The 27,280-nt window shown below is 50.2% G+C and overlaps 1 protein-coding gene and 2 long non-coding RNA genes across 6 annotated transcripts in view; 1 reads left to right on the plus strand and 2 right to left on the minus strand.

Annotated features, from left to right (window-relative positions):
• Positions 1-3,598: 3,598 nt before the first annotated feature.
• On the minus strand, positions 3,599-6,340 carry LOC115305541. Its single transcript, XR_003914834.1, has 2 exons — positions 5,920-6,340; positions 3,599-4,101 (listed from the first exon to the last, which is right to left on the minus strand). It is a non-coding gene; the product is annotated as an uncharacterized LOC115305541 (long non-coding RNA).
• A 121-nt stretch (positions 6,341-6,461) lies between these two features.
• LOC115303523 lies at positions 6,462-11,442 on the plus strand. Its single transcript, XR_003914102.1, has 3 exons — positions 6,462-6,662; positions 8,860-9,038; positions 11,369-11,442. It is a non-coding gene; the product is annotated as an uncharacterized LOC115303523 (long non-coding RNA).
• A 998-nt stretch (positions 11,443-12,440) lies between these two features.
• Positions 12,441-27,280, minus strand: part of GRAP2 (GRB2 related adaptor protein 2) — a 63,751-nt gene continuing 48,911 nt past the window's right edge. For 3 of the 4 annotated variants that reach the window (XM_029953315.1, XM_029953313.1, XM_029953314.1), the window contains exons 3-8: positions 25,541-25,632; positions 22,767-22,886; positions 19,226-19,394; positions 16,506-16,688; positions 15,196-15,318; positions 12,441-14,588 (exon numbers count right to left, since the gene is read on the minus strand). In XM_029953315.1, coding sequence (XP_029809175.1) covers positions 14,409-14,588; positions 15,196-15,318; positions 16,506-16,688; positions 19,226-19,394; positions 22,767-22,886; positions 25,541-25,632 — 867 coding nt within the window. In that variant the 3' untranslated portion in view covers positions 12,441-14,408. The remainder of the gene's footprint in view (positions 14,589-15,195; positions 15,319-16,505; positions 16,689-19,225; positions 19,395-22,766; positions 22,887-25,540; positions 25,633-27,280) is intronic. The other variant, XM_029953316.1, reaches the window with a different exon arrangement.

Here is a 27,280-nt window from a genome sequence, read left to right on the forward strand (position 1 = left end):
TATCCGTGACCTTTGGAAGTATAGGCTCCTCTCCCCAGTCGCTCTGCAGCCACCCCCACTTCCCCAGAGAGTCAGGCCCCCTGGTGTATCCGCACCTCCCTGCCACTCCCCGCCAGGCTGCTTCATCCACCCCTGGGGCTGGGTCCCTCAGGGCCCATCTCTGGCCTTCTTGTCCTTTAGGCCACACACACTCTGAGGGCGGTCCCACCTCTCCCTGGCTAGAATGACTTCCACGCTTCCATCTCAGCTCCAGAACCTTCTCCTCCACTCCAGACCAGCTCATCCAGCTGCCCGATGGTAATGTCCCCCACCCCCACCCCAGGCACCTCCGTCTCCAAGGAGGTCTCAAAAGGAACCCACACCCGCTTCTCTTCAACCCCCTCCCCGACTGTTCTTTCTGGATCTCTCTCCTCCAGAATGACAGCACCGCTGGCCTGGTTGCCCACGTGGGAAACGTGCATGGGTCTTGACTCCTCTCTCTCTCTCACGGCCACCAGGCCAGAAGAGGCTTCTTCTGTGCTCTCTCTCTAGTTTTCTTCACTCCATCCTAGCTGCCACCCTTCCCCGACTTCCCCCAGCACCTGCATTTTTGCAAGAGCCTCCTATCTCAATTTTCTCCTCCTCAAATCCCTTCTGAAATGCAAATATACCAGATGATGTCCCTGCATAAAACTCTTCCAGGGTTCCCCCCTATCCCTACACCGAAACCCAAGTGCCTTGTGGCCATTTGTGGTCCAAACCATTTAGATTTCTTCTGTCTACTCCCCCTTCCTTGACATGTGGTGTCTTGGCTTAGGGAGCCCCCTCCCCCCAAATGCTTTCCTCTCCAGGCCGCCAGCTACTCTACTTTGGTCTCCAGTTTGGTCACTGCATCCATGGGGGCTCCTGATCCTCCAGGTCTGGGGTAGGTGCCCTCACTTCATGCCTAGCCTCAGTCAAACTCAAGTTCTGTATGGTAATGGTTTGTCTCCCCCCACGGGTGGGAGGTGCCTTGAGGGAAGGACCGTCTTCCTCATCAAGGTATTCGCAGGTATTGTACCTTTAATGCTGGACTTTTGCCCTGGTCCCCTCACTCCTCCACCACCATGTTACTTCAAACTGACTGGTGGGGATACCTTCGTAAAACTGGACAGGATTTTCTTATTTCCCCTGGCATATAGTAAGAACACAACAGTAAGAGCCTGGTATGCAAAAGGTGATCTCAAATGAATGGGAGTCCTTTTTTAGCCATTCAGTTTCACAATGTGACTCTGTGTGTGTGTGTGTGTGTGTGTGTGTGTGTGTGTGTGAGAGAGAGAGAGAGAGAGAGAGAGAGAGAGAATCTGATATGTGTGGTAGGTACAGGACATGGTGGGCATTTTTTAAAAGTAAGCTGTATGCCCCAACATGGGGCTCAAACCCATGACCCTGAGCTCAAGAGTCACATGCCTGGGTGGCTCAGTCAGTTAAGCATCTGACTTCAGCTCAGGTCATGGTGTTGTGGTTTTTGAGTTCGAACCCCATGTCAGGTTCTGTGCTGACAGATCAGAGCCTGGAGCCTGTCTTCAGATCCTGTGTCTCCCTCTCTCTCTGACCCTCCTCTGCTCGTGCTGTCTCTCTCTGCCTCTCAAAAAAAAAAAAAATTAAAAACAAAACAAAAACAATAAATTAATCAAAATTAAATGAAAGTAAGAAATGGTAGAGCATCTGATTCTTCATCTAGGGGTCATGAGTTTGAGCCTCATGTTGTGCATGGAGTTTATTTTTTAAAATTTATTTATTTAAAAAAAATTTTAACGTTTATTTTTCAGAGAGAGAGAGACAGAGCATGAGTGGGGAAGGGGCAGGGAAAGAGGGAGACACAGACTCCAAAGCAGGGTCTAGGCTCTGAGCTGTCAGCACAGAGCCCAACATGGGGCTCAAACTCATTGACAGTGAGATCATGACCTGAGCCAAAGCTGGACGCTTAACCACCTGAGTCACCCAGATGCCCTGCATCGCACACAGAATTTTTTACTTTTAATTTGTTTTTTAAAGACTCTTAAAAAAAAAAAGTAGACTCCATGCAGTCTACTTTATGACTGATGTGGGGCTAGAACTCCTGAACCTCGAGTTTATGGCCTGAGCTGAAACCAACAGACAAACCGACTGAGCCACCAGGTGCCGGAAAGTTCTTTTACATGGTGTTGCTATAGGAACTCAAATGCAGGGACAGGGACTCCAGGGCTGAAGAGCTAGGAGGGCTTGTCCAGGGAGGCAGACCATGGGCTGGGCTTTACAGGACTTAAAAGACACAGAGGAGGTGGCGGAATGTTCGAGGCAGCGGTGATTCCCAGGAGAAACAAGGATGTTGTCCCCTCTAGTAGGGACCTGGCACTAAGGGAATGTCCAATGGATGAATGAATACATGAATGCATAAATGAATGTAATAAACAAGGCAAATACAGGCAAAACTAACAAATTAACTTGGATCATGGTGTGTGTGTAAGTGTATTTTTGTCTTGTGTTTGTGTGCACGTGTGGGTGTGTATACATGTGCACACGTAGATATGTGTGTGCGTGTATGTGTACCTGTAACTACACACATGTGCATGTTTCAGGGAGGGGGGAGGACAGGGAGAGGTAATGGGACAGAAATATCGGTTGCCCTGTGAACGTTCTTGAAACTCTGACTTCCAGGATGAGTTTGAACTTAGCTCTGTTGGCAGCTGGGAGCCACAGAGGGTGTGTGAGCTGGGAAATGGCGGGCCGTGCCTGGCAGAGTGCACGGGATGGGCCAGTGGCAGAGAGTGCACCAACGGCATGTGCCCTTAGAGAGAGCTGCTGCACCAGTTCTAAGGTGGGGAGGGGCTCAGGCGGAAGTCATGGAAGGGGATGGAGTTTTCTCTCACTTCTTCCTGGTAGAGGCACAGAGTTGCTGGGTGGCATGCCCTGCTAGGCAGTGCAGGCAGCGTGGGGCGGCTTGAGCAACCTTCACCCCCGGAGGGCACAGTGCTGATGACGAACCACCCCCCCTTCCCAAGAGCTCGCAGTGCCAGGAACTGGGTGTGTCTGAAACATCTTTAGACAAATTTTAAAGCAGCCCTGGCCCCGACCAAAGGACCTGGGCTGGCATGACTTATTTAGTGTTTGTTCATCCCTGTCTTTGGGGCCTAGACCACAGGGCACAGGCACTGAGCCCAGTGGTCTCTCCAGGGCAAGGCCAGAGAGCCATGTCAGGAGACGGTTGGACCGAGGAAGAGTTGCTCTCTGAGGGTGGAATCAAGGAGGGCTTTGTGAAGGAGGTGGCATTTTCCCTGGACTTGCAGGCTGGCTAGAACATGGACAGGGGACAACAGGAAGGGTGAAGGGCTCCAGGTGGGGGACCTGCAAGCTGAGTCACCAAAGGAAGGATTTGTACCCCAAGGATCAGGGCAGAGAGTCACCCAGAGGTCCTGCCTCCCCCTGCCCCCCCCCCCCCATCTCTGGGAGGCAGCTTGAACCTCAAGCCAGGAATGGCTGGGGGGGGCAGTTTTTAGTAGAGAAGGGGCCTGATCTGTGTGGGACGACCCGTAAAGTAGCAGAAAGCCTGGATCAGGCAGAGCAGCCAGAGGAAGCAAGGCAGCTCCAGGACCGGTCATTCTGCCTTCAAGAATCACTCCTGTATTTGGCCCAAACCCTCAGCACTTTGTCCCCTGCAGGCCACTGTTAGGGGCAGCCATCCCCTGGAAGGAGGTGAGCGAGGTCTATTCCCAAAGTTGATTTACAACCTGAGCAGGCTATCGGTGTGATAGGGTGTGATAGCCTCGGAGACTAGCCCAGGAGGGCTGAGTACAGGACAGGCAAGTTGCAGAGGAGAGAGGGCCTTTGCAACAACATGTCGCTGGGGGTGGGGTGGGGTGGAGGAGGCGGTTTCTGCCGCAGTGGAAGGTGTAGCGGGGCCGCCCTCTATTTGCTAGGCCCTCACCCAGCAGTTCCTATAATTTTGTTTCTTAGAACACTTAGTGCTATTGTCTCTGGTTCTCTAGCTTAGCTCAGAGAGGTCAAATAACTTGTCCAGGCTCACAGTCAGTCGCAGAGTCGGCACCGGGACCCAGGTATGTCTGAATCAAAGCTCCTGTTTTCTCCACTTCTCCACGTTGCCTGCAGGGGAGAGTGGAGGAGAGCTTGAGAGGAGGGGGACTGGGGTACATGATTCAAGGATGTACTTTCTCTATGGGACTAGGAAGTGCCCCAAAGCACTTGCCCTGACACCCTACTCGTCTCACACCCGTTGTACAAGGTATGAGTTCCTCCTCCTGCTCCTGACCAGGAAGGAGGAAACTCAGCTGTTGAGTGGGGGTGGAGAATGTTCTCTAACATGACTCCAGCATCCTGGGCCACACTCAGACAGAGCCCTGTTCTTCGTGTGCATATGGCAGGGGAAAGTTAAGGAGCCACCAAGACTTAGACTTGAAGGCAGGGTCCGAGGAAGGAGGTGGAAGGCAGACGAGCTGCAGGAGGTGGAATGGGTAGGGCCCAACTTCTCTTCTGGGGTCACAGAGGCCTCCGGTGACAATGAGCACCAGATGATGGTGGCCTTCAGGGGCCCCAGCATGAGGCCGATGGAGGGCTAAGGGAGTGAAGCACAGACAGGGGACAGGGCAGCAGCCCACACCCACAGACTCCAGCAGTGGGGGTCTGGATTCTGGAAGGGGGCTGGCATGCACGGGGAGGGGAGAAGTTGGGTAAAGCAGACGTCCCAGCACCTGGGCCTGGGTAGAGGTCTCACTACAGGAATAAAGGAAGAGCCTGGGGCCAGGGCTCAGATCAAGGGCAGGATCCAGTAGTCAGTCCCAGAGGTTTGTGCAGAGCCCCGCCAGTCAAGAGTTGGCCCCAGTGGGCTGGGCCTGTGACAGGGTGCCGGGGTGGGGGGCATAAGAACCCAGCAGAGCCCAGGGATAGGGAGACCCTTTAGCAAGCCAGGTACCTTAAGGTGACACACCCATTCTGGGACTTCCTTAGGAAGTCTAGGTTCAATAAAGAACCCAGGGGGCCCCAGGGACTCATGAGTATCAATTTCAGAAGCTAAATTCCTGTCCACAGAAGGGAGACTCTCTCCATGACTTTGATCTGTCCTGCTAGAGACAAAGCCTTGCTCGTTTCTCTATTTTATCTTAAACGCAATTCAATCCATTCCTTTTCTGCACCCGTCTTGAGTCACTCTTACCTAAAAGGCGTCTGGGGATCAGTGTCTATTTAGTATATGCCATCTGCATGCATCAGTGGTTCAGAGCAAGAAGATACCCAGCCCCTCCTTTATTTTACTGATAAAGAAAACAAGGCACAGAGGGGTGAAGAGATTTCCTGAAGGTCCTGTGGCCCAGAGTCCGGGCTATGGACCCCCCCCCTCACCTCGGCCAGTGGTCCCTTTCCTCTGTATCCCCGCCTCATCCAGACTCACCATGGTAACCAAGCCTCCTCCAGCGTGGGAAGCGGAGGCTGCGTAGCAGTTACCTAGCAACCTCCGCCCCCTGCCCGTAACCAGGTCAGAGCAGGGAGAGGGAGGCACCGCGAGCTGCCCACCCTGGGGAACTCAGCGCTGCTGAAATGGGATTGCCCACGTCAGAACATGGCCACAGATGACCCTGATAGAGGCACAGCTGGAAGCCCCTGCGTGGGGCAGTCTCAGGCCAGCATCAGCGACACTGCCGGGACTGGGGCACAGACCCGGCTGGCCGGACCTCCATCCCCACAGCAGACACAGGGCCTCACTATGTACAGCTCTGGTTTCTGCGAATAGCATGGCAGCTGTTCCTGCTAACGTGCTGGCTTCATATGCACGTGGCAGAGGGCTGACGGAAGTGTGTGTGTGTGTGTGTGTGTGTGTGTGTGTGTGTGTGTGTGAGTGTCCACATCTGGCTTTGAGGGGAAAGCCTGGGAGCTCCGCTGCCTCACTTTGCCTTCTTGTTCCTTAATTACCTCAAGAAGTGTTTATGGAACTCCCTGGCCATAAGATTTGTGCATCTTCTAACACTTCCTGTAGATTAGGTCTTGAAGGCCTTTTCCCCGCTGTCTTCCGACCCCACCTGCTTCCTCCTTTAGGGCAGGGCTCTGCCTGGGTCCTCAGGTTCTGCCCTCTACAGGGTCCCTTCAGTTGGCTGAGGCAGTCCCGGTGGTCTCATTCTCTTGGAAATGGCTGGTTTAGGAACGGCATGCCATTTGGTCATGCCAGTGGGATCCGAGGAGATGGCTGCCACATGACTTCTGGGAAAGGTTTTCCTCACAAATTCAGTGTGAGAGAATATGCCTCTTTTTCACCAAACATTGTCAGTCTGCACAGGATATCTGGTAGTGCAACAGCCACTAAGGAGTGACACCATTGATGTTCAGAGGATGGCATTGTTGGACCACTGAACTCAGCAAGCCAGGAGCCTTGTGTGTGACATCATAAAGCCCTTGTTGCCTGAGACACTTCAGGTCAGGGGTTCATCCTCCTGATGGGCACTCTTGCTTTCATGGCTTCAGGCTCACCCACTTCCCATCAACCAGTCTGAGTGGGGTGCTCAATAGATGCCTGAACAAGGCTTGATATTGAAAGTAACAGACCCGAAGGAGACACATGTCCCTCTTGCTGCATAAGTCAAAGATATGACTCCTTGGTTTTTTGTCTTCTACGTTGGAACTGAAATTGGACCTGCAGCTGCGGAACAAGCTTCCTGAAGGTTGAATAGACTTATTCCTAAAGGGCTGAAGCCTTCTCTGACATTGCCGGTGCCTAGCACACTTCATTCATTCATTCATTTATTCATTCACTCGTGCAGCAGTGCTGAGTCTGGTTCTCTCTGCTCCTGAGAGCCAACAGTGCACGTTTTGTCTTTGCTCTGAATTCACTGATATCATGTTGGTAGTTTGAAATCAGCCATGGTGGGAGCTTCTTTTTTATTTTTTAATAGGCTTAATTTTCTTAGAGTACTTTTAGGTTCATGGCAAAATTGAGCAGAAGATAGAGTTTCCTTGTACTTCCCACCCATGCACAGCCTTCCCCAGTAGCAATGTCCCCCACCCGAGTGGTACGCTGGTTACAACTGGCGAACCTACAACAACATGTCATTATCACCCAAAGCCCATAGTTTACCCCAGGGTTCACTCTTGGTGGTGTGACGCCAATGGCTTTTGACAAATGTGTAATGGCATACGGCCACCATGATAGTATCACTGGGAATGGTTTCACTGCTCTAAAAATCCCGTGTTCCTCCTCCTCATCTTTCCTCCTCCCACCTCGCCCTTGGCCAACTGCTGATGTTTTTTTACTGCCTCGATAGTTTTGCTCTTTCTAGAATGTCGTATAGTTGGAATCATACACTACATAGCCTTTACAGATTGGCTTCTTTCACTTTGTGATAGGCATGTAAGCTTTCTACATATCTTTTCATGGCTGGGTAGCTCATTTCTTTTTAGCACTTAATAACAGACCAGTGTCCGGTGTACCACAGCTTAGTTACCCATTCACTCGCGGGAGGGTACCTTGGTTGCTTCCAAGTGCTGGCAGTTATGAATGAGACGGTCATAAACATTCATGTACAGGTTTTTGTGTAAACATACGTTTTCAGCTCCTTTGGGTAAATACCAAGGAGCATGATTGTTGGATCATATGTTAAGACTATGTTTAGTTTTGTAAGAAGCTGCCAAACTGTCTTCCGAAGGGGCTGTACCAGTTTGCATTCCCACCAAGAGTGAATAAGAATTCCTGTTACACCACATCCTTACCAACATTTAGCATTGACAGTGTTTTGAACTTTGAGTTTTTTTTAATGCTTATTTATTTTTTTAATATATATTTGATATACATTTTGATATATATATGTGTGTGTATATATATATATGTATATATATATATATATATATATATATATATAGAGAGAGAGAGAGAGAGAGAGAGAGAGAGAGAGAGAACACAGGCAGGGAAGGGGCAGAGAGAAAGAGGGAGAGAATCCCAAGCAAGCTCCATGCTGTCAGCACAGAGCCCAACGCAAGGCTCAGTCTCACTACCACGAGATCGTGGCCTGAGCCGGTATCAAGAGTAGGACACTTAACCAGCTGAGCCGCTCAGGTGCCCCTGACCTTGGAATTTCTAAGAGCTGTGTAATTGTATCTTATCATTTTAACTTGCATTTTTAAAATGAAATATAATGTTGAACATCTTTTCATGTGCTTACTTGTGATCTTATATCTTCTTTAATGAGGTGTCTGTTCAGCTCTTTTGCCCATTTTTCATCTAGGTTGTTCATTTTATTATTTTGGGGTTTTAAGAATTCTTTGTTATTTTAGATAATAGTTCTTTGTTTTCTTTTTTCTTTCTTTTTTTTTTTTTTTTAAAGTAGGCTCCATGCCAAGCGCAGAGCCCACTATGGGGTCCAAACTCACAACCCTGAGATCAAGAGTTGGAAGCTCAACCGACCGAGCTACCCAGGCACCCCTGGATAACAGTTATTTATCAGATAGGTTTTTTGTAAATATCTTTTCCCATTCGGTGGCTTGTCTTCTCATTCTCTTGACACATGGTAAGAATATTTACATCACAGAATTGGCAAATGTGACAAATCAGGGTTTTCCTTCAAAAAGTAGTTGTTAAACATTTACCAGTACACCAGGGCATGCCTGCATCAACCATTTAATGAGTGAACTGTTTGTGCACTCAGAAATGCTCAGGGGTGCCTGCAGAGTCAGTTGGCTAAGTGTACGACTTCAGCTTAGATCATGGTCTTGTGGTTCATGAGTCTGAGTGCTACCTCGGGCTCTGTGCTGATGTCTCAGAGCCTGGAGCCTGCTTTGGATTCTCTGTCTCCTTCTCCCTTCCCTGCTCATGCTCTTTCTCTCTTTCTCAAATATAAATAAAAACATTAAAAATTTTTTAAAAAGATCAGTCCAGTGGGGGAAGCAGGCTCGATGGATCACTGACCACATTACAGAGTTCTGCATATCGGGATAGCAGCAGAACAAGGATGCTACAGGAAGATGAAGGAGGAACATCTACAGCAGCCATCAAGTTCAGATGGCTTCCCAGTGGGCAACCTGAGCCCTGAGCTAAGTATTTCAAAGTGAGTAAAAGTTATCTGGGTCCATACTGTCCAGTAAGGTAGCCCCTTGCCACATCTCACTATTAACTCACACCAGGCACATTGCAAATACTCAATGGCCACAAGAGTCTGGAGGCTGCCACGTTGGAGAGAGTGAATAGAGAACTTTTCCTTCATCATCACAGAAAGTGCTATTGGACAGCCCTGATCTAGACGCAAAGGTGAGGGAGAGGTATTCCAGGCAGAAGGAACCGAATAGGAAAAGTCAGAGTTCTGAGACATCATGAATCATTCTGGGGGGAGATGGGCATTGCAGCTGAACAAACAGACAACAGTCAGATCACAAAATGCTGAGCCAAGGAGTTTAAACTCTAGCCTGAAGGCTAATGGGAGCCTCTGGAAGCTTTTGAACGGAAGCCTGATGTCATCAGCTTTGCATGTTAATAAGATCTCTATGGCAGTCAGTGGGCTGGATTAGAGGGGCCAGCCCAGAGGTGGGGAGACCGGTTCTGAAACTATTCAGTTGCCTGGGAGAGAAGCAAGAGAGGATTGAAGTGAGGCGGTGACTGTGGCACAGATGTGGACAGAGGGCAGAGTAAAGAGATGTGGAGGACCCACTAGCTGACTGTGCCTGCCCCCTACGAGGTGCTTTGTAAATAGCTGTTGATTTAATGAATGAATTAGAGCTGAGTCCAGATTGTACAGCAAAGTGCATATCCCTTGGCGTCCTAGGTGATATTATTGCACAAACAAACAGGTACAAGAGCATTTCTTTTTGACCAAAGGAGGAAGGGGCAACAGGGAGAGAAGCAAACAAGAGAGATTGTGAGGAAGGTGGCTTCCTTTGTCCTGTGTGATGGAGACAGGGCTCTGGTAAGAAGGGAAGGAGCTGTGAGGGTCCCTTGACCTAGGAAGTGCCTCTCTGGGGGTCAGGGACAAGGGCTACTCAGAACTAGATACGGGCCATTCTCCACCCTTCCTCTTCCACGACGCCCTTGCCACGTGGGCTGCAGGGAAAGTTTGGTTTCCTGAAGGACCGGGCCATTTCATCAGCAGACATATGTACAGCAGGTCAGCAGCATCAGGGAAGATGCTGAAGATGCAGAAGTTGTTCAGAGACAATGGAACACGGCCAGAGTAGGACACATTAGCAGACGGATGCTTAAAACATGAGAGAGACCGGCCTCCCTCTCTTGGACTCTGAAAAGTAACTGGAGATCTTGAGGGCAGGTGGCTAAAGGCTACTGTAGCTTGGGCATCAATGTTAATATCACTTTGCACCTACAAATCCATAAGGTCCAGGAGCTTTGGCTTATAGAATGGATGATAGGTGACATGGGGCAGGTTTTGCTTGCTCATTCACTAAACAAGTACTTGTTGAGCCTTCTGTGTGCCAAGCGCAGTGCCACATGCTGGGCCTACAGTGGTTTACAAAACAGATGATCCCTGCCCCCCGGGGGGCTTACAGTCTAATATCCAACAGACTGATGTATGTGCTATTCAGTCACAGGCAAAACACACTGACTCGATCCGTCTCAGGATCCTCCACGTTCCTCCAACACCACAAGCTGTGCCACCTTCACCTCTCCCTCAGGCAACTGAATAAGCCATGACACGTCTCTCCGTGCACGCTCTATTAGGGAAAAGCACCAAGAACATCGAGATAATCCAACAGGAAGGGTTCTTTTAGATTAAGGTCAAAAAAGGACAATTTGAGAAAGTGACATTTAAACTGAAGAGGGAACAAGAGGTATGAGGGTTTGGAGGGCCAATCTTTGGGCATCTGGAGGCCGAGAGAAGGCCAGTGGGCAGGGGTATGGCAGCAAGGAGGGGAGGGGTGCAGAGGAGGCTGGAGAGGGAGGCAGAGCGAGATCTCCCAGGGCCACATCGGGACTTGGATTCAAATCTATGCGCAGTGGCAGGGAAGTGATGTGATCAGGCCTGTGTTTTATAAAGATTGCTTGGCATCCGTGTGACGAGAGATCATGCAGCAAGAGATGTGTCAAGGCGCATTCAGTTGCCTAAGGGAGAGGGGAAGGTGGCACAGCCTGTGGTGTTGGAGGGATGTGGAGGATCTGGAGACGTATCGAGTCAGTGTGTTTTGCCTGTGACCTTGCTAGACCAGGCAAACAGCAGGCCCATGCCCATCAGTCCCCACTGTGACCTGCTTTGCTCTGGGTGAGTGAGATCTAACCATGCCCCTGTCACACGGGCCATCCCCCTGCTTCCAAGCAGGACCAAACCTGATGCGAGTTCATTTTATGTTCAAAGATCTCCTGAGAAAGAAGTTTCACAACTTCTGTAACCTCTGTTTATCTGTTTGTATTTCATCTGGATGCCTCGCCCTAAAGCTGCTGGATTCTTGACAGGAAGACACTGACAAAAGTCACCTGGGCCACCAAATAAGAATGATGTCATAATGATAGTTCTGAATCCTGTCTCTGCTCAGTGTGACTTATTTGTGAGCAACACAGAAAAGTGCCTGAATATCCTGAGAAAAGGGATCTAATTGGATTTTTTTACCTTTATCTCACTGTCAAGTTCTTTGCTCTTGCTACTTCAAGTGTGGTCCATGGACAGAGTAACCTCACCTCAGAGCCTGGTAGAAATGCAGGATTGAATGAGCATCCACATTTTGCCACCTTCCTCGGGCGACTCACAGGCACGTTAATTTTGAGAAGCACTGTCTTAGGTCACCCTAAGGCCATCTGAAAGTGGGTGCGCAGTGGCAGGTCCCAGATATTTGACATGCAGTGAGCCTGGGCAAGGCGTCAAGAAAACTGAACTGGTTCGGCAGGAACTAGACTTTCTCTGGAAGTTCCCAGCCCCCAGGCCGCAGTCAGAGAGCCAAGGTGTGGTTTCCCTGGTGGCGTCGTGGCTGGAAGGAGCGCTGAGCTGCGGAAACGCTGTCAGGGAGAGAGCAGCTGCTCACGCGCTCCTCCAGGCAGCTCCCGAGGCCCAGGGACATCGCTTCCCAATCCCTGCAAGGGTGCACAGTTTGGCCCCTGTCCTCTTAGCCTGGTCCCTGAGGGCCCTAGCTCTCTGTAGGTGGTTTAGAATGACCTTGGCTTCCTTCTGAATCAAACCACGTGATGTGCAGGGGCGAGGCTGTTACAGCACCTCGATTAAAGACTCCGGTCAGGGTGGAGGGAACATCGGTTCCCGGGGTTCTGGAAGCCCTGCCGCCCCCCCCTTCCCACTGGAGGGGTGTGTGACACAGACACGGGACCCAGCCTGGCAAAACGAGGGTGCCAGTCGTATCACTGCTTTCTTGAGAAGTGTTTCAAGGCACAAAGTCCAGGCCAGAACCGAATCAGCTCCCTCTCTCTTCACTGGGGCTGGTCCTCCCACATAATCAGACAAATGGATGCGGTTTGTGGGCTGTTTAAAGCATATGGTTTGTAAATACTGTAGAATCAAACATCACTTTTGGCTTTTATTTACTGTAACATGTTCACATTACCTAGCACCAAAATAGCTTTTAGGTCTTCTCTGTCTTGCTTTCCTCTCTCCCTGTTTGGTCCTCTGCACTCCTGCGGTATCTTCGCCCCGGCAGTCATGGCTCCGCGGTAACTGCTCCTTCCCCACCTGCTCCATCCCTCCACCCGCTGACTCTCCACCGTCTTCGAGTCTTCCTCGCCTGTGCCACTTACCACCTCACTCCCTTTCCCTCCCTTTGTGTCTCTCATGCTGCTCTTTGATCTTTTGAAACATCTCTGCTACCTTTCCCTTTCTGTGCTTTGATTTCTAAAGGCTGCGAGCCAGATGCTCCTTACTGTCACTTGACTCCCCCTGCCTCTCTCAGGCTGTTTTCTCTTCCCTCCCAAGACTCGCCATGGAGTGCCTTCTTTCCCCACCCCCCTCCCTTTTTTTTTCTAAAGGCAACACAGGGATCACAGACTCCTAGAATTCAGAGTCAAAGGGACTCGGCCTACGGCCTACGTTACCCTGACAGTTGCTTCTGAGCCAGAAACTCTTTCTTCTCCTCTTTTCACTCTCGATAATGACTGCCTCCGTCACTCCTTGGAGCAAGAAGGGATGGGAAAGAAGACAAAAGAGCAGGCACACCTCACCCCCCACCATTCTCCCTCACCAACACGCGCACGCCACGCTTTCACTCAGGCCTCAGTCACGCACACATCCCCTCTTCTCAGGGCTCCCGGTGCAGACGGGCTTGCTCCCGGCCTCCACCAGAACACGGTTTCCTTCCCCAGTGTCTCTCCTCCCCAGCCAGGCCCGTCTGTGCTCCACACCCCTAGCTGAGCCCAAGGAAACACAATTCTCTTTTGAGGTGGCAGGAGAGACAGTGGCAGGGGGATCCCTCTCCCCAGGCGCAGCTCTTGGGTCGATGTGGGGGGTCGGGTGGGAATGCCAACAACGATTCTACAGGCAGACCCAACAGGAAGCCCCTGTCAAAGCCGGCTCCCTCCCAGGGTCACGTTCAGTCAGTCAACCAGTCAACAGCTGCTGGTCAATGCTTCTGTGGAGTGGGCTCCCCTCTCTGCCACTGGGCAAAGCAGCCTCAAGACACAGGAAAACCAATAGAGACCTGAGGAGACGCCCTGGGAGCCATGAAACAATGGGTTTAAAATCCCGCATTCTCAGCCAGGGCTTCTCCAAGCACTTTACAGAACGTCAGTGGCTGTTTTCTTGGTATCCGGGGAAACAGAGGGGGACACACAAGTAAACCACTGGGGATTTGTGCAAATCCCTCCATTTGCCGGTGCTGGGCTCCTCGAGGTCTCTGTTTCTCCGTGGCAGAAGGAAACTGGCACTCCGTCGAGGGAGGCGAAGGTCTCCGCTGAGCACGGAGCAGGAGGCCAGCCTCGCCCAGGCCTCCAGGCCTCTGCTGCTCTGGTCCTGTGTGGCTGCTCTTTGGCCTCAACCGAGCAGTGCCCACTCTGGTAGAACAGGAGGGAAATTGCCCTGCAAAACCTCAAGGGGAGCGGGGTTTGGGGGCAAGCTGCAACATGCCCCCCAGGTGCCCCCGGGGCCGGCTTGCACCCTGGTCTGCATCCAACGCCGGGATGTGGCTCTCAGCTCAGCGAAACTTCCCAAGACCAGGAGGAAGCGGTCAGTCTTAAGAGCAGGAGGAATTTCGGTTTCACGTCCCTGCCGCCCCCCACTCCAACTTTCCCCCTGCCTTCCACACCCCTGCTGAGAGGAGAGCAGAAAAACAAGAATGAAAATTTCTCCACCTGACTTCCTTTCACATCGACTAATGAAGCAACTGAATCGCCAATAAATTACTATTATCAAATGTATGTACACATAGGCGTGTGTGTGCGTACACACACATACACGTGTGTATCTCTAGTTCCAGCTTTTCTTCCCTGCCCCCTCTCTTGCAGGCAGCTTCAGACCAAAGCCTCTGGCCCCGCCGGAAGGGCCTCATCGCAACATGGGGGCCACGTAGTTGGCGGGGAAGAGGCCCAGCTTGTTGTGCAGGCGGCCGGTCCACCAGGACGGGTTGGAGCTGTCCAGGACCTCCACCACCTCCCCGCAGCGGAAGCCCAGCTCGTCGTCCTCCAGCGCCTCGAAGTCGTACAGCGCCCGGGCCCACCGCACTCGCTGTGGGGGAAGCACAGAGGGGGCGGCTGAGCCAGGGCGGCTGGGCTGGCCTCGGGAGCCACGGTCACGAGCTTCTGCGCCAAGACAGAGTCCTTGCCCGAAGGCGGACGTGTGGCTCTCCGGAGACGTCCCAAACCCCGCTGGAGCTGAGAGCGGACCTCGAGGCACAGCGATCGGAATTCCGAGACCCAGGACTTTCACCCATGGAGACGTTATTCTCCAAGGCACCAAGAGAATCCTTGACAACTACTCTCCCTACTTCGATAGGTGGTCTTTTTCTTCTCTTTGGGGGACAGAAAGGATGGCGGCCTGCCCAAACTGCCAGCCGCGGTGCTAGCGCCACCGAGGCAGATGGATCGCAATCAAAAAGGCGACAGATCTCCCTCCACTGGAGCCGGAACCAGGATGAGACAAGGCCCTGCGGCCGGACAGAACAGCAGACTGGGATGGCCTCTGCCCGGGAACTCCTCCCCACCCTCACCTGCTGGGTTCTCATCGCCTCGTTCCGAGCACCCAGCAGTGTGCCTCTCTGTCCCGGAGGACCTAGGTGCCCCGCCTGCCGCCTTCACTGAACTTCACCGAGCCCAGAGAAGGCAGGTTCACGTACCCCGGCCACTTGGAGCTGCACTGGGTCTGTGTGTCTCCGGTGCATGAGGGCGGCGTTCATCTCGCTGCTCACGCCCACGCCACAGAGCCCGTCGTTGATGTCAAGGCTGCCTCCCCTGCGGTCCTAGGAACACACGTAAGGGAGGACCCGGTCACTGCACCACATCCCTCTCGGTCCCGCCCAGCTCCTTGCCATGGACACAGCCAGTGTTCCAAGAATACTTACGGCAGGTGACAATAAACCCCAGCTGATGGGACGAGGGGGGAAAAGGGCAAAGGGACCTTCTGCTGTGAAGATCATGCCAGATTTTATTTATTCAATCAAAGAATATTTATCAGGCACCTGCCCTGTGTCTAGTACTGTCCTGATCACTGGGGCTTTGTAGCTGGAAAGAACAGGTCCTTATCTTCATGGAGGATCAGTTTAGAGGGGGGAGCCATACACATTTAAGTGTAAAGAGAATGCCTGAGTCTGCAGGGAAATCAGGGAAGCCCTCCTAGAGAAGGTGATACTTGAACTCCAGCTTAGAGGAGAAGGATCAGCCAGGAAAGGGCATTTTAGAAACATCATATAAAAAGCCCCAAGGTATGAGAGGAAACACAATAGACCATTCGGGTAACTAAAGACAGTGCAGTGTTGCTGGAATGTGTGTTTGCTCCAGGAGTGGGGGGTGTGGGGGTGGGAGAGGCTGCTGGAGACGAGCCTGAGGAAACAGCTCACAAAGGGCCATGTGTGCCCTACCGAGGACTGGAGGACGATGCTATCTGGCCGTATCGTGCATCTCGGTACGCGGCCCCAAATCCCACCCGGAACAAGGCAGGAGATAAATAAATAAGTAAGCGAGGCTCCATGGCGGGCGTTAAACTGTTTTCCTCCTGGATCTCCACAGCCAGATGGGTTAAGGGGCTGACAGGAAAATGGAGCAACGGTTCGCTGAATCCTCAGGGTAGGAAAGTGTGTGCGTGTGTGTGTGTGTGTGTGTGTGTGTGTGCGCGCCTGTGTGTTCGGGCAGGGAGCCAACGAATTCACAGAGACTTCTTTGCCAAGAGCAGTTCCTATATCACATTATCATGTTTCTGCCATCTGGGAGGTCCCAGATCTTCCCTATGAACTGCGTGAGCCCTGATGAGGCTGGCATGGCCCTGGCATGGCCCTCCCGGGCCCACTGTCCCAGGACCACAACAGACCCCCAAGCGTGTACGGTGTTACCTGGCGCTGGGCGGAATTTTCACGCACTGAGCGGCCTTGGGGACCCGGCCCGAGCCTCCTCTTCCCTACCTCACTGTGCCCACGCCGTTCTTCTGAGGTACCTGATGAAAGTGGGGGTGCTGCAGATAGCGCTGCTGCTGCGGTGCCGGGGGGTACTGCGAGGGAGGGGGCGCTGGGTGATCCGACAGCTTCCGGTTCATAGCGGGCCGGATTTCTTCCCCCACAGCCCCGCTCAGGTGCGGGCCCCCCTGGGGCCTCCGGTCCAGGCTGTTGCCCCGGTGCCCCTGGGAGAGCATGAAGGTCATGTGGTTGCATCCTCCTCCCCCGTCTCCCGGCCGCACCCCACCCTGCTGGCAGCTGTTTCCAGACTTTGCTGGAGAGACAGTTCCCAAGAAGACAGCTGGTGGTGTGCAGGTAGCCTAAGGACACCCGGCGACGGTGTGGGGCCCTCGCAGTTTCAAAAGTGGCCTCTGTGTTCTCAGATTCTCCCACGTTGGGGATTTCAGGTCGTTGGATCATTTCCACATGCCGCCCGGCCCGTGCCTCCTAGCAGGCTTGTTTTCCTCTGTGCGATCAGGTTAAACATTCTAGTTTACTGACACAAAGCCTCCCCTCCTTATCAGCTGACAGCCTGTCCTCCTGATAAGCTCTGCTATGGACTTGGCGTGGTTTTGAACTGTCATGTGTAGCCTGGTGGTAGAGACCCAAACAGCAGCCCTCGTGCAGCACCATGGAAACCAGCCCTGCCGCTGGGCATGCTGGGAGGCAGCAAGGCTGTCTGCTTCATGCTGCCACAACCTTGTGACTTGGAGGTCCCTTCTTGTTATTTTTATTTAGCAATTACATAGGACCCTGGGCTTCATATATGCCAGGCACTATTCTAAGCGCTTTTTCTGTCTGGGCACCTGGGTGGCTCAGTCTGTTAAGCCTCTGACTTCAGCTCAGGTCATGATCTCATGTTTGTGGGTTCGAGCCCCGCGTCGGGCTCTGTGCTGACACCTCAGAACCTGGAGCCTGCTTCTGATTCTGTGTCTCCTTCTCTCTCTACCCCTCCCTGCTCATGTTCTGTCTCTCTCTGTCTCAAAAATAAATAAAACATTTAAAAAAATGTAAGTGCTTTATCTGTTTGTTTATTTATTTACTTAAATTTAAAAAAATGTTTATTTATTTGTTTGGAGAGAGAGAGTATCCACGAGCAAGTAGAGGGAGGAGCAGAGAAGGAGGGAGAGAATCCCAAGCAGGCCCAGGACGCTGGCATCGTGACCTGAGCTGAAATTAGGAGTTGGATGCTCAACCAACCGAGCCACCCAGGTGGTATTCTGAATGCTTTACAAACATGAACTTGCTTGATCCAATTTAATGCACTTTTATGCTAACTCTTTCAATTCTGCATCCACATCCTACTACAATAATACCTCTGTCTGTTTCTTGATTGTAATAATTCACAAGGTCTTAGTTAACCTTTGTTTTTCTTTCTGAACTTTTGTGGGCACTTGCTGGGAACACCCTTTTTTCCCAGAACTGTCAGTTCTCAAGCTTATAGTTTACCAATTACCTAAAATGGGTTTTTCGACTTCCCCAGGGCACATGTTGCTTTGAAAGTCTCAATGCCTTTTCAGGTAACGCTTTCAACTGTTCCGGAGAATGCTTCTTCCTATATACCCATCTGTTTCTTATAACCATTGTCGTTTCCTTTGAAAGATATTTTATAGTGTATGCATGTATGTGTGTGTGTGTGTGTGTGTGTGTGTGTGTGTGTGTGTGTGTGTGTGAATTTACCTATAGGAGGCAACTTAATGTTTCCTTGGTGCTTCTATTGTCGGGACCCTATAGTAAGTGCTATCACTATATTATCTCATTTAATCCTTATGACAGCCTAGTGAGGGATGTGTTCTTTTCTCTCTATTCTACAGATAAGAAATCTGATACTCAGAAAGGTTTTTTAACTTGGCTAGGTAATAAACCTAAGATAGTTAGTGATGAAATCAGGATTTAAAGCTAGGTTTGTCTGATGTATTTTCTATTAAAATAATACTCTAGGGGAGCCTGGGTGGCTCAGCTGGTTAAGCGTCCGACTCTTGATCTCAGGTCAAGTCATGATCACACAGCCTGTGATCATGTGCTAACAGCACTGGGCTCTGCGCTGACAGCACCCAGCCTGCTTGGGATTCTCTCTCTCCCTCTCTCTCTGCACCTTCCCTGCTCTCTCTCTCTCTCAAAATAAATAAATACAACTTAAAAAAATAAGTTATTAAAATACTTTATAATCCATAATGTTCCAAGAGCAAGAATTCCAGGTCCAGTTTTTTCCTCCAACACCCCCACCCTCCTTCCTGGGACAAAGCTCTACCCACTGCTCTTGGTCCTAGACTCCAGGCTGCTCTCCAGCATCCCTGTGTGTGGCCCCCAGGCCTTCATCTTTGGGCAACTCCTAAGCTAGGCTGAAAGCTGTGATGTAGCAATATTTATAACAAAGCATCTACAGTTAAGAGTTGATGTTTGCTAAGTGTTTGTAGCATTGTTAGGGGCAATATAAGGGAAGGGGATACATTATCTTCTCCAACATTCACAACCATCCTGTGAGCTAGGTATCACCACCATTCTGGTTTTATGGATCAGTAAACTGAGGATTGGACAACTTTCCTAAGTCACATGGTTAGGAAGTGTTAAGACAGGATTTAACTGAGATCTGACCTCAGAGTTATTCTGTGTTCCAGAATACTCAGAGGACATGCCCATCAAATGCACGGTTTTTACGGGTCACATAGACTCATGCTGCGTAAAATCTCCAGACTTGGGCTGATCGGGGCCTGAGGTGTACCTGATCCTCCTGGGCTCTATCTCTCAGAAAGATCTGCTTCTGTTTGGAGATGGAGGTCGTCCTGTAGTAGTCCACCAGCTTATTTAGAGATGGAAACTTCTCTGTCCACAGGAAGTAATTACCCCTGTTGTCTCTCATGACCTTGAAGTGCTGAACATCATCCTCATGCCTATAGATCAAGGAGAATCCACACTGTATGTTACTTCATGACAATGTCCTCACCCCCAAGGCGACTGCAGTCAGGGATGCTGGAGTTCTGTTGCGGCGGGAAATGGAAACCCAAGTGCCTGCCCATCCCACAGCAGGTGGGGCTGGTCCAGGCAAACTCTAAGGGGAGATTTGTGGGAGGGACCACTCAGGACAAGGCTGCATCATGAGGGATCTTTACATCAGCAGAAGACAATCTATCTTATGATACTAGAGCGGAACTTTCATAAGAAAAAAATGTTTCAGAGGCGCCTGGGTAGCTCAGTTGGTTAAGTGTCTGACTTTGGCTCAGGTCATGATCTCACAGTTTGTGGGTCTGAGCCCTGCATCAGGCTCTCGGCACAGAGCCTGGAGCTTTCTTCGGATCCTCTGTCTCTCTCTCTCTTTCTCTGCCCTTCCCCAGCCCGTGCTCTCTCTCTCTCTCTCAAAAATAAATAAACATTAAAAAAAGTTCTTGAAAAAACAAGGAAAGAAAAAAATGTGCCAAGTGCTTTAATGACTACAAGGTTAAGGACTCTTCACAATGTTTGTTTGAAACAGGGCCGTCTCAGAGTCTTGTACTATGCTAAGAACTCTGACAAGACTCAGAGGGGAGGGCTTTCCACCCGTTACCTTCCCATTAACAGAAATACTTTGAATCACCTCTTTTAAGCCCATAAACTAGCTCTAGACAGGAAGAGAAATTTGTCACAATCGGTTCTCTATATAAAGGAGATCTCTTGATCTTGGTTTATGGTTTGCGTAAATAAGTTTACAAAAGGTTTTAAACTTTTAGGGGAGAAAAGTTACATCACCATGTAGTGTTTTCATTGGAAAGGACCTCTGAGATCGTTTAGCCTTGTGTCATGTTACAGATCAAGGTGGACGCTGAGGCCCGGAGAGATGGTGGGGCTTGGCCAAGGCCATGGTGAGTGAGCGGCGGAGTTGAGGCAAGGACCCTGCTCTCTGATTCCAGTCTAGTGAATCCAGCCTGTCGCACCATGTACACACACTGACTTCTTTTAGATCGGCACCTTTTGGCACCACCTGGAATCACAGGGATGGGAAATATTCATACCAGGATTTGAGAAATTGGATTTTATTCATCTGGAAAGGGGGAGCTCGGCCTTTGCTAATACCTCAATTAGTCATAGCTCAATTTCTCAGTTTTTCTCCATCACCAAGGCCTTCTCTTTTGGATGTCAAGTTTATTTGTCAAACAGACATACATTTATGTCTAAAAATACACTAATGATACGAATTGCCTGACCCAACAGGAGGGTCATGAATTTAAAGACAGTTGGAGAGTAAAGATACCTCTGAAGGTTAGTTCCAGTTTCTTAAGGTTGGAATCGGTGGTCCGTGTTCAGAGGGGACAGGAATTTTGATTGATCTTCAGTCTCATCTTCTGTGCTGGGCTCTGCTCATAGCCAGGTGAGCCCCTGCAGTGACCTCTGCCGGGCTGCTCTGGGCTGGGAACTGACTTTGCAATCACTGCATGGCCTCCCCCTGGGAGGTGGCCCCTAACAGATGCTTTCTCCACTATAACACCACATGGCTTAATTCATAGTCATTACTCCTCACATCTGTGTGTGGAGGAGGAAATATTCTTGTGATATAATTATTCATCCACCACCTCTTAGGCAAAGAAACAGAGGAAGCATTAACCCTTTCTCTCTCATGAGCTAAGAGGATTGGATGTCAGGCTTGCAGCTGGTCATGTGCGCCATGGGGAGTGAGTGACTGCACCAATGTGCCAAGTTCTGAGAGGGGCAGAGCAAAGGATGTAACTCAGGGCTCCGGACTCTAAAGTCTCAAGTGTTTCAGACCCTTAACAAATGCTAAGTGATAGAGCTACAATTAGCTCTTAATTATCTTTGCATGACAGAAAGCAGATGTATGAATAAATAAAAAATGATTTGCTTTGGAATATATTATGCTACATTTCTGCACAGAAGATGTAATCATGATTATGGTGATATTCACAAGGAGCTGCAATAGCAGAAGTCAAGGCTGACCGATTTGGAGAATTCACCTTAATGGGGGAAATATAAACCATAATTTCTAGCAGAAAAGCCAGAGTCCACTTCATGCACACCAAAGACACCAAGAGATGCCCTTCAAGGTAACCATTCACCTGGTCCAGTCTCTAATTGGGGCCCTTAAGAAAGAGGTCTGCTTGTAGGATTTATCAATAGAGCAAAATTGCATTAAGACCTGACAAATTTAGAATTTGTGATACATCAGTGTAGGCCTGAGCTAAAATTTACTACTGCCTAAGCTGTGAAAAAAAAAAGTTTTAGTTAAGGAAAATTAAGAGTTTAAGCAAGATTGCAAGGGTAAAGCTAATGAGAACAAGCTATTTTTGAGCACTTTAGTGGCATATGGTTGACCCATTATTTGTAAGTCCTTCCTACCTATTCCTTAAAATATCCATTCTTTCTAAGTCGTACAGTGACCTCCGTTCATTACCCGAGGTTGGATTTATGCGCTTAAAGCACTAAAGCTGTATGCCTTTCAAAGTGTACTGAAGAATCTGGGCCAACATTTCCTGTCAATGAACTTGACAGGCAGTCCCACCGCACGCGTCTCCTCCTATAAGGAAATCAGCATTCATTTGTGCACTTTCACATGTGGCCACCACGCCTGATATAGGACTTGTGATTCCAGACAGGCTGACCACATGCAGTGTGCTCAGACTTGGGGTTTCTGAGTGTGGGGCTGTGTCATGTTTATGCCTGGACTGACTCACTTCCTCCCGGGCCCTGCACATGAGTGAGATTTTGCTACTACGGTCCCTCACCCCAGCCCTCCTTGGCTCCCATCTGCTGCGGTCTGTTTGCTGCATCACAGTATGTTGAGGTAGCCCTTTGTGTTGTACAACCGCATACAACTAACTACCCATGTCTCCCAGAGCACCGGCTTGGGATTTTAATTGTCCTCGGAGCCTTCTTCAGACATATATCAGTGGTTAAAGAAAAGGTCCAGATTTAAACCTCAAGGCAGATGTGGACAACGGGGAAGTCTCCCTGCCTTCTCCTGCCCCACTTCCTTGCACAAATACTCATTGGACACCTGCTGGGTACAAAATACTGTTAAAGGCACAAAGATGAAACAGAATAAAATCCTGTCCTTCTAGAAGCACTTGAGCTGGAAGGGGAAGAGATGAACGTATACATAATTTGGCCACAAACTAGCATATTGAAGAGTTATATATCTGTGTTGGGGAAGAAAATGAATGGCATCCCAGTTGATAAGATGCCTGTGTCCTTTGGCCACCATACTCCTGAGCAATAAATCCTGCTCAAGGGTTTGCCTCATGGCCTCAGCAGACTGGGCTGGGAGTGGCCAGTACCTGACGGAGATGGAGAAGTCCCCTGGGGAGCTCTGGCTTGCCCGGATGATGAAGAAACCAACCTCCTTGCCCATCAGTAAGTTCTCTGCCTGGTGTCGCGAGAGGCCTTCATGAAACCATCTATGAGACGAGATAAAACCAGAAGATCTTGGTGAGATGCCAGAGTGATGGTTGGGAAGGGGAGAAGAGATGGTCCAAAGGACAGAGGCTGGGCACTCCGGTCAGTGGAGAGCAGAAAGAGGCCAAAGGGGGGCCGGGGCCTCTGACACCAGCCACATACTCTCGGCAGTTTTCAGGCAAGGGAGTGTCCCCCTGACGCACCCCCTTTGTTCCTTCCCTCTCTCTTGCCTGGAAAACCTGAATCATGGAAATGTGCCACTGCACCAAAATGGGACAGTGTGGGAGTGACTCACTGCGGGAAGCGGCCGCCTGCTGGCAGCGATGTGAGGGATGTCACTAGGAAAGAGCTGCAGGGATAGATGATGTTCCAGGAAGACAGGAGCTCCTTCGGGCCCTGGGGGGGACCAGAGCTGGGAAGCCGGGGGTTCGTGCCCAGGCTGAGAGCTCAGTGGGGCCCCGTTGAGAGCCCAGGTGCCCCTGTGATCAGGTGGCATGGAGCAAGGCTAGCAGCAGCCAGAGGGCAGCGTCTCCACAGCCAGCTCCAAGGCCCTCCTTCAAATCCAGGAAAATAATCTTTATAGTGGAAAAGAAGAAACAGGGGAGAAAATCCTCTCTCAGCAGAACAGTCAGGGTGGCCGGCAGTCTCTGGAAGTGTCTCGGCAGGTGGCAGAGCAGGTGTGAAGAAGGCCACCGAGGCAAGGCAAACAGTGGGGGCAGCCTCAGGGCAGGAGGCCAGAAATCTCTTAACCACAGAAGAGCAAAATGAGTGTTTGCAATCACTCAGCGGCCCTAAGTGGGACTGGTCCCGTTTCTTCAAGGTGGCTGTTCTGTCGCTGCCCTTGGAGGGCTGGTATGTGCGTCCCCCTAAGGTGAATGGCTGACAGGCTTTGGATTCCTTTGTGAGCGAGTCCCTGTGCTCTCTGGAATTTAGGAACCTGGACTCCTTATTCCAGACTTGGTGCCTCAGGGGACGGTTCTTTGGGCTCTGAGGGGCTGGAAGCAGAGGGTTCCTGGAGGTCATCTGCCGAGAGATCCTGCCAGAGAATCTGCCATGCTTTGCTATGGGGCTGAACAGGGACCGCCATCTGCAAGTTTGGCCTTGTGCAGGGCATGCCATGTGGCCGGGCAAAGGAACGGGCCACACTCCACAGGAGACATCCCTCAAAGGAAATATTTTGGAAGAGGCAGCCAGCAGTTAGGGAATTGTTCAGAAAGTACACACCCGTCCTCTGATTGGAGTTTGACACATGACTTCAAGACTTGCAAAAATCTCCACACTCTATATGTTAAACAAGTGGGCGGGGGTACGTTATGACATATCATTCCAAAGCTATTCCTTTGTTCATTCAACAGTTTGTATCAAATATCTACTAGGTGTTGACCTTCTTCTGGGCACTCGGGATACAGTTGTGAGCAAGGTGGGCAAGAGCCTTTGCTGCCGTGGGATTTATGTCCTATCGTGCTAGATAGTGGGACTCCCCAGCAGACCCGGTCATTCACTGTGACCTTGATAAAAAGGTTTCAATAGGAGGAGAGAAGTTAGAGATAAGAGCGTACACAATTCTTTTGAAGAAGTAGAGTGGTAGCTGGAAGGGGACTTGGGATCGAGACTTTTTTGCTTTTGTTTTTGTATTTGTTTGAGTAAGATGGGAGAAATTGCAGCATCTTTGCGAATGGGAATGACCCAGCAGAGAGGGAGAGAGAATTGATTTGAGAGAGAGAGAGGGGGGGGAGAGTTTCTGCTACAGGCACAGACGATTCTTCCCAAACAGCTGCAGGAAAGGCAGTGTCTGAGTAAGTTGCAGGACTGGGTGGATGCAGTGAGTCAGGTGGGGGGGGTGGGTAGAGGGGCTTTTCCGGTGGCTTCCATCGTCCCAGTGACCCTGGAAGGAAGGACCTGAGCCAAGAGTACAGCGGGGGAGGGGCCGGAGGCATGAGGAGCGAGAAGGTGTGAGGTGGTCATTGAGATCACAGGGCGGCATCAAGGGCTGAGGTCAGTGGTCGTTCTGTTGGTTCGGTTGTCAGTCCTGGTTCACATCGAGAGGTGCTACCGCACCTCACCAGGGTCGCCAATACCTCTCTGGGTTTCTAGCAGACCTCCACCCTTTGAGTAGACTGTGACTCTCAATCAAGATTAGATTTCTGTCTGAACTTTGTGGTCAGTTCTTGAGACACACAAGACCCAATCTCAATTTTTCTTTTTTCCTCTTTAGGAAGGGAATTTCCTCTCTCCCTCCACTCTGGTTGTTCTCACTGGTTTGAGCGTGGTTTAGGGGAGGCAGGGAGCTGTGTGGGATCCCTAGTGAGGATGGAAGAGGTTGGGAGGAATAAAGTCCTCTGAAGAGGCAGCTTTTGACACGGGGTGGCCAACAGCGCCCCCGGTGGAATCCGTGCGGACCCTGTGATTGCAGTTATAGATGATTTTAGCTTATAAACCTAAAATAGGTGATACATGCACATGGTATGAAATTCAAAAAGGAATGCAGTGAAATGCAAATCTCCCTCCCACCCTGGCCTTCAGCTTTGTGGTTCCCTCTCCAGAGGCAACCAGTTTTGACAGTATCTTGGGTATGGATGGCTAATTTTAGTGACTGCTGAAAAAGTAAGGGGAGTGTGTGTGGGTAGACCCGTGTCAGCAGGCTGGAAATACTTACTCAGGAAACTGGATGTCTATAAAATTCTTGGGCACATATCCTTCTTGGCTCCCAAGCTCTGCCTTGAACCACTCTTCTTGGTTACTTAGGATCTACATGGAAGAGAAGGAAGGACAAAGATTATAGAGAGGACTCCAAGAAGCAGAAGAAAGGGGCTGCAGGGCAAAGAACACCCTTCTGGATTTAGAGGGAAATAAGCCAAAGAGACCACAATGGGTGCTCCAGTGGGAGAGGGACAGGTTTATCTCTGGAGTTTGGCTTCCTTGACCGCGAGCTAATTTCTGTCCACGAGTGCCACCCACACATGGGACCCCACCATGGTGTGGCCTCCCAGACTCAGCACTCAGGGGCTTCTCTGAAACCCTTTCTCTTTATATGTCGGAAATTCATGTGTCCCAGATCTCAACATCCAGAGTTCCTAATTTGAGCAGATACTGGGAAAGCAAGAGCGACCTCCCGTGATTTCTTTTTCTTCTCTGCCTGGTAACCAGGAACCTTTTAAACATTTAATTTGTTCCCATTTTTTTTAAACAAGCAATTTAAAACTTAAACATCCAGTGGGGCCAGCTTTGAAAACAGTAACTCTCTGTGTTCACACTCCATGTGTTTCACAAACAATTTGGATGTAACTCAAGATATTTGGGATGCCTTTTCTAAACTTGCTTTTAGAGCCAGATTACAAGCAAAACCAGAAGTTCTGTCTCATTACTGTATGGTCCTTCTTTGACTATGACCCCAAATGCTATCACTTCCCTTGATTACTCATATGACTCACCACTTGGCTCTATGTGGCTTCTGGTTATTTCAGAAAATAATAGTTTCACTATTAAAAGACAGATATTTGCCCCTCACCCCACTGAGAATGTTTCTAAAGTATGTGGCACAGACTTGAACCATAATGAAGATGGCAGAGTAAAAAAGTGAAAAGAAACTTAATGATGTCATTGAGCCACTGAGTTAGCCATGCAGGAGCCCTCCTGCTTCTGGACTTCAATGAGAAGTAATGAATCTGCATTATTGTTTAAGCTGTATTTAAGTTTCTGTTTCTTGTAGCTGAAGATGCCTTCACTGATAGACATGCTACCCTAAAGGGGAAAGCAAGAGGTGGGTAGGAAAGACTGCCGGAAGAGAGGCCCTGGGGTTGCCCAGGCAACGGAAGGAGTTACCCAGGCAAAGTCTGATGGCGCAGGAACCTCTGGGATAGGAGGAAGTGAGGTGCCTTCTGGGAATGAAAGGTTTTCTTCTGGCAGGAATTTATATTGTGGTCCCAGGGGCCGAGAGAGGGGAAACCAGAGGCATAGGCCCTTGTGACCCATGTTGGAAAGTCTGGGCTTCCGTCTTGAAATTTATGGGGAACTGTTAAAGGATTCTGAGCAGGGAAATAATGCAGTAAGAATTAGAGCCCAGAAAGAGCCCTGCATCAGAGCATGAAGACGGGTTGGAGGGGGAGGGTCTAGGAAGGGAATGCAGCCATACCGGTGAGAGACGAAGGGCTATTTTAGAAAAGCCTGGAAGCAAAGTGTGCAGGATTTTGCGACTGTCCTTGGAACTGAGGGAGAAAGGGATTCTGGGAGGCTCCAGATTTTGCCCTTGGGAAACTAAGTGGGTGGTGATGGCTTTGCTAATACACGAGGAGGAGCAGGTCTGAGGCACAATTCATGAGCTTCAGATTGCACGTGGGTGAATCCAAGTTGCTCCTGGGACCATCTGAGGAGAAAAGCTCAGTGAGCCATTGAGGTG

This window comes from Suricata suricatta, chromosome 10 (assembly GCF_006229205.1).
Source record: "Suricata suricatta isolate VVHF042 chromosome 10, meerkat_22Aug2017_6uvM2_HiC, whole genome shotgun sequence".
NCBI lineage: Eukaryota > Metazoa > Chordata > Mammalia > Carnivora > Herpestidae > Suricata > Suricata suricatta.